Source organism: Triticum aestivum, chromosome 3B (genome assembly GCF_018294505.1).
Source record: "Triticum aestivum cultivar Chinese Spring chromosome 3B, IWGSC CS RefSeq v2.1, whole genome shotgun sequence".
NCBI classification, from domain to species: Eukaryota; Viridiplantae; Streptophyta; class Magnoliopsida; order Poales; family Poaceae; genus Triticum; species Triticum aestivum.
In genome coordinates, this window is record NC_057801.1 from 811,504,081 (window position 1) to 811,511,358 (window position 7,278).

A 7,278-nucleotide genomic window follows, 5' to 3' on the forward strand; every position below is an offset into this window, starting at 1 on the left:
AAAAGGGAGAGAGAGGATTGATGAAATAATTGATGTATTGCTTGAGCCTCGTGGGCATATAAATAGGAGTACATGATCTATTTGGAGCACAAACAAGCCAGAATACTTCCTAGTTTATCCTATGTTTCCTAATACAATCACGTTACTTAACAGAGACGATCATGGCCAACTTGTTGGCATTGTTTCTGAGCTTAATCTAAGACATGATGCAGCTACATTGGGACAACATTTAAACAATGCATGCAAGAGTCGATTGAGGACAAGCAACGGAGATCCATGGGAAAGAGACGACCGTGGCTGACTGGCTGGCATTGCTGGTGAGCTTAATCTAAGACATGATGCAGCTACATTGGGACAGCATTTAAACAATGCAAGAATCGATTGAGCAAAAGCAATGGAAATCCATAGAGAAGAGACGACTCGTGGCTGGTGAGCTTAATCTAAACATATGATGCAGCTACATAGCGACAACAGCTAAACAATACAAGAATAGATTAGGCAATGGAGATCCATCGTGGCTGACTGGATGTGGATGGCATTTCGCGCTGAGAGATGTAGCTGCTACACTTACGGACATGTGCTACGGATACATTGTTACGGACTGAATTGTAGCCGTCTCGTTGGAGATTAGCAGGGGAAGAGGGGCCACCAACGGAAATCAGGGGGGCAGAGATTGGCGGAGTCGGTTTCCGTGAAAACAATCCGTAAAATACATCCGGAAGTGTAGCATTTTCGTTGCGCGCTAGTAAGATATGCTGTTTTTATATTGCTTGACGTCCTACGTATATGCATTGTACTGCATCATACCAGACAGGACAAAAAGAAGCTGAGACGGCATCCAGAAGTTCTCTTCCTACTATATGTGTTGGTGATTCTGAAACAGCATCTAAGTGCCACGTTCTCTTCCTATTTCGGTAGGATAGAAAATGGCTGGATCAACTTTTAGTACTTGCACTGCCAAGAATATGCTCTCATGATTACGTGGATCTTGCTATTTCTGCAACTAGGCATCAGTGGACTGGAATTTTCAAAGCAGCAGAAGACGCGTTGGATACTGGATCTCTATTGGATGATCAAAACGTACGGGAAAAAAGTAATATGGGCCTCTCTCAACTACCAAATCTCAGATGATGATTTGGTTGATTATGGTGGAAACCTCTGTTCAAGATATCTTCCGATATTCCGATAAATCGGTCGATTTATCGCTTACCAGTGTCTGACCGATAAGATAAATCGGCCGATAAATTAGCCGATATGGCGATAAATCGGCCGATATGCCGATAAACTGGTCGATTTACCCCTTATCATGGGTCAACCGATAAGTTTCCGATAAGCGATATCCCCAACATTCGAAACCAACCCATCAAAATTAAAGAGCACGCGGATCATCGTTTGATTGTTTTCGTTTTCTCCTATGAGTGGTGCGGAGGGGAGCCGGTGCACGCATGCGCGTAAGGTGTACAATCTCTTCACGTCATGAGAAAACAGTGATGAAGAAAATATTTTGACGGTGCCAACGACCTTGAATATCCATCCATCGTGGTGGACCCTTTTTTAGGAAAAGGGGGATTAAACCCGGTCTTTGTATCAGAGTGATGCATGCAGCCCCTTTTTTAAGCAAAGTGATTGAAAAGTCTGTGATCCAGAACAACCTCGCTGAGAGCTGAAGGAAAATAAAAAAGTATAATATGCCACAACCGGCGAAAATAGGACGAGATGACTAAACACATATACTATTACTGGACCGCCATCCAAACCGGTTGTAGATATCCCGAACTATCATCTCTCATCTGGCAGACCCAGTAACCAAAAGCTCCCTGGCTTTCACAGGAATGAGTAACGACCACATCCGAATCCAAGCAGTGGCCCTGTAGATAACCTGCAAGAAAATAATACAAGTTTGTCTGTTAAAAACCATGTCATCTCTACAGTTTCATATAGCCCAAAGTAATGCACATACTCCTATCCCAATATGTCTCGTAATATTAGTCTCTACTCCATTTAACCACGTCACAAATAACATGTGAATACTATTTGGGGGTGGGATATTAAAGGCTATATGAACTGAGCCATAATAGTTTGGCTAGTGGAAAATCGAGAAAGAGGTGTTTGATGGTTTCATCATGATTACAAAAGCTACATCTTTGACTACCCTCCCAATTACATTTTGTCAAGTTATCCTTAGTCAGAACCACCTCCTTGTGAGCAAACCACATGAAGACTTTGATTCTTAATGGGACTTTGCTCTTCCAAATATGTATCGATTTTGGAATCAGAGCAGAATCAATTAGGTCCAAATACATAGATTTCACTGAGGAAATGTCATTCGTAGTTAATTTCCATTGAATATTATCAGGCTCATCAGAGAAGTTCACATCTATGAACCTTCTGACCAGTTGTAGCCATGCTTCCGATCGGTCTCCTACCAAAGATCTCCGGAGTTGAATATTTGAAGGGTTGGACTATAACACTGTAGCAATGTAAGTCTCCTTACGATGTACAATCTTATAGAGAGATGGATATTGTGTGGCTAAAGATGTCTCCCCTAACCATATATCCTCCCAGAATCTCGTCGAATTACTGTTTCCAATGATGAATTTAGTTCTATCAAAGAAAACTGCTTTTGTTCTCATCAAGCCCTTCCAAACAGGTGAAGCATTGGCTCTAACAGTAACCTGGGTCAGGGTCCTAGATTGTAAGTACTTATTACGTAAAATTTGTAACCATGTGCCTTCGGTCTCCACAGAAAGCCTATACAACCATTTACTGAGTAGACATCTCTTCTTTACCTCTAAATTCTCAATCCCAAGACCACCCTGGTCCTTCGGCCTACAAATGAAGTCCCATTTAGTAAGCATGCGCTTTCTCTTTATTTCATCACTCTACCAGAAGAATCGTGATCTATAGAAGTCCAATCATTTTCGTACCCCTAAAGGTACCTCAAAGAAGGACAAGAGGAAGATCAACATACTCATGAACACTGAGTTTATTAGTATTAGCCGACCTCCGTATGACATAAGCTTGTCCTTCCAGTAGCTTAGTTTTTTTTCAAATCGATCTTCAATACACTTCCGCTCCATGTTAGATAGATCGCGATGGTGAATTGCTATGCCAAGATAACTAAACGGTAGGGTACCCGGTTCACATTTGAACAATTGTTTATAAGAATTTTGTTAATCTTTGACTCTCCCAAAACGAAAACAATTCGCTTTTGTTAAAATTAATCTTAAATCCTGACAGTTGTTCGAATAGGCATAGCACAAACTTCATATTTCTGGCCTTTGCCAAATCATATCCATCCTGGCGGACTGTGTAGCTAGGCAGGCAGGCTCAACGCAGGCAACCATGCTCTGAATTGGCGATCAAGGAATTACAATGGGATGAATCCGCTGGTTGGATCAAGACCCATAGCCGCTGGGAAGTAGATGGGATCTAAACACTTCGTTAGCCAAAATATATTATACGCGTCTCGGTCGATGCATGTTTATGCCACCATTATGTGATGCATGGGAATGAAGAACTGGCATTCGACCATTATCAGTAGTTGCTAGCATACTAACAAGAACTAATAACAAATGAACCCACAAAAAACAAAACAAAAAGCACCTGCTTAGGTGAAAATATTCAGATATGAACCAACCGAACATAAATTCAAGCAGCTGATTTTAAATGAGAGGCATCAATGTGTTGGTAAGATGACTTTGCAAGCATTGACCAATATAGTGTGTTCCATTTTTAAGCATAGACTAGCAAATATGCCTGTTCGTTGCAACAACAGGGGTGACAAAAATATCCGGTAATGTATCAATTCTAATATTAGTTGATATGATCCAGGATTGACCAGTTTGTGTAGCATGCAATTTGTGCATATGGATCTTGAACTTTGGTGGCTACAGCTATTTCCTGGACTCTATGGCTCCGAAAAGCTTTATTCCACCTATCATGGCTGCCAAAAAAATTGCAGACAATGTTCAAGTGTAGACGCATAGAACTCGTGGGGCAGTTTCTTTTGTTGTTTCTTTCCTCTTTCTTTTTCTTTTGTCTCCTACCGTCTCCATCTTTGTAGTTGTATACTCTTCCCATTGTGTGTGTAAAAATTGTGTTGGACAAGGTTCTCCATGCATGTCATCCGTTTCTAATGAAAAGGTAGGGGCCTCCCCTCATGAAGTTGCTGAAAGAATACTATGTATGTAGCAACATAGCTGAGCATTATGTGCTCTAGTATGATATGAGTTAGAAAATTTGTCCATCGCCTCTATTATACATCGATGTTATATCGTCAAAACAAAATTCTAGTATTATGAAACCTTCGGTTCATACATATTTTTATCAATGAAGATTCAAACCATAAATTCAATTAATGCATTACAAATGAAGATACGTCAAACAAGCACTCATGCAGATAACAAGCTGTAATTTATTAATATATTCGACACCTTACATATATATGATCTTCAATAAAAGCATTTATTCCAATTCATTTGCTATGGTACAAGCAAATTATTCATAACAGCTTTCTCTCAATAAAAAGGTGCACGCTGAGGGATCCCCTTTCGGCGGTGACGAATAACCCTTGGTGGAGATGGTCTTTCGTTGCAATAATCTGCATCGCTGCAACTCTCTTCATTGTTTCCAGTATTTCCACTTGTGGTACTGCAATCTGTATCATCATCCTTTCTTGTATAGTCAATAATATCTCTAGTTGGAATGCTTGTCCTCATATCCTCTTTGATTGCTTTAAGCTGCCAAGAAAATGTCCAGTCAAAAATAAGTAAACACTAAAGGAACCAATTCCATGGGGTAACTTTTCAATAGTTATACATTAGCTTAGTAGCTTACGTTGCAACCCAGGGAGCAGAAGCGGAATGGGTCAAGAAGAGCACGATTGCAACTCTCACAATTGTATGATGATGATGATGATGCCTTGACCACAGAAACACCACAACCACGTTGTTGTGGGCGCTCATTAAGAAATACAACCGTTGCACTGTTGATCACATATGTTTGTACATCACTGATATCAAGTACATCTTTTAACTCGGCAACCCTGACCACATCATGGTATGATGACCGCCTTATCTACAAGATTTCATAAGTTAATTCGTGTTAGTCATGACACAAAGGTATATCGATCCACTTTTTCACTAAAGATAATACATGTGTGATGATAAGTAGCTTTTTAGATGATCACTTACACTAAGTACTTTTTGACATATGTTCTATAAATATGATGTAAAACTACTCTTGCATAATCTCTATTACTAAATCGTAACGTTGTACACCATACCTGGATTACTCGATGGGTAGAATGATGGTGTGAACAGCAATAATAGCATAAGGCAGCCTTTGATTCCTCACAATCTATGCAAAACAGGTTACACTCATTGCGAGTAGAGGAGAGATGGTTGGTGCATATTGCAAAGAACTGTGTTGCAAGCAGTAGCTCTAGCCATGTAGGCACCGTCCCCCCCTTCATTGCAAAAACAAAGATGCTTTGCACTTGGACTACTATGTGTTGTGCTTAGTAAGGGGTGGTATGGAGTACCTTTATAGTGTGATCTTGGCAGTAAAACAACTGGCGCACATAGTTTGTTGCGGAATTTGTGGGGCTAAAAACTGACATCTAGTCCAGAAAGGCAGGCCCACATATCTTTTGTCAATTAATGGGTGCTTAGGTTAGGGACAACCAAGCATTTGGCGTCTCTCCATTTCAATGGATGGTTCTCCATTCTTCTTAGTACATCTAGGAATACATTTCATGCGCACACAAAAAATCTTTAATGAGGACAATTAAATATTCATTATTTCCATGACACAAATGCCAAAAGGGTAGTCACCAAGCATAAGGGTAGTCACCAAGCATAATGCTAAAAGGTCACGAAAAAACAATGAGAATTTCTGCAGGAAGATGAATGGCTTGGCTGGATCATTGAGCCAGCACATGATTAGTTGTATGGGTCAAATATTCTGAGATACGATATATAAATACTAGAAATTATATGGCCCACATAAATACTAATCCAACTGTGAAAATAAATTGCAGATGAAACAAAAGATTTGATCTACAAAATATATTATTATTACTACGGGAATCACCTTTAAATGTGCCCATTTTATCATTTTGTTGTGTGTGCTTCCTATGTGCTTCTAGCATGGTTGCTTTTACATGAAACACCTGATTTTTACATGCTATGCGCTTTGTGTGTGAGAGAGATGGTAGTCCGACGCTCGACGCAACATGCCACTAAATGGGCGCATACCATCGCACTAAGACACAGTTCGCTTTGGGACCTGTTCACTGATTTTGCTGTTGTTTTCTGTTCACGGCTTTTCTCGCTCAGTTTGGGCCTTTTCTCGTTGATTCCCTATTCACTGATTTTGCTGCAACTTTTCTGTTGGTGTTCTGTTATGGTTTTGTTTTTGTTTTTGTTTTCAGTTTTTTCTTTTTATTTTATTTGTTTTTTACTGTATTTTTTATACTTGATGAATAAAATTTTAATGCAAGGTGATTAAAAAAATAGTGAATATTTTTTTGAATATAGACTGATTTTTTTAATATACATAGAAAAATTTATATATGATAACATGTTTTAATTTACACAACAGACATTTTTAAATATAGGATGAACTTTCAAAGATATACGATGAATGTTTTCTTAATATACACTAACTTTTTAAGAAAAGACACTGAACAATTTTCTAAAATTTTTTACTTATTTATAATAGGTTTTAAACATATATTTCCAGAAAAAACAACAGTCATTTGTTTTCAGAAAACAAGCTAAACCAAAAATAAATAAATAAGCACGCTCATGAACAGTGTGGGCTGGCCCATTTGCCCTGGCTTTTTAGGCGGAGCCTCTCCTATTTTACGCAGATGAAGGTTGGTTTGCTAAAAAAATATTTGCAACATTCGAATAAGCAAACTAGGCCACCCTCAAAAATAAAACTGCACCCTAAAAAATCCACCCAAACAGCTTTCCCCGTCAAATCCAAATTTTTTCAAACCGGAGCATAAGGAACTTGTCGAACATCTGCATGAGTGTGACAACAATCAATGGTTGGTGGTGAAAAGTACACTGCATGGTGTCCGAACAAGAGGGAAAGGAGGCTTGGATGGCTGTCTCCTACACAATATGGTACATCTGGAAGAAACTTTCCAGGAACGAAATTGGAGGACTTTGGAAACCAAATCCTGCAACCCAATGGCAATCTTCTAGGTAATATAAGCCTCCACCAAGATGCCTCGAGAGAGTATCTCTTTCTGTGATTTCGCAG

The 7,278-nt window shown here is 39.3% G+C and overlaps 1 protein-coding gene across 1 annotated transcript; it reads right to left on the reverse strand.

Moving 5' to 3' along the window:
• Window positions 1-4,397: 4,397 nt before the first annotated feature.
• On the reverse strand, window positions 4,398-5,500 carry LOC123066776 (protein RGF1 INDUCIBLE TRANSCRIPTION FACTOR 1-like). Its single transcript, XM_044489791.1, has 3 exons — window positions 5,288-5,500; window positions 4,840-5,079; window positions 4,398-4,742 (listed from the first exon to the last, which is right to left on the reverse strand). The coding sequence occupies exons 1-3, from the start codon at window positions 5,474-5,476 to the stop codon at window positions 4,521-4,523; spliced, it is 651 nt and encodes a 216-aa protein (XP_044345726.1). The 5' UTR covers window positions 5,477-5,500; the 3' UTR covers window positions 4,398-4,520.
• Between the last annotated feature and the right edge of the window lie 1,778 nt (window positions 5,501-7,278).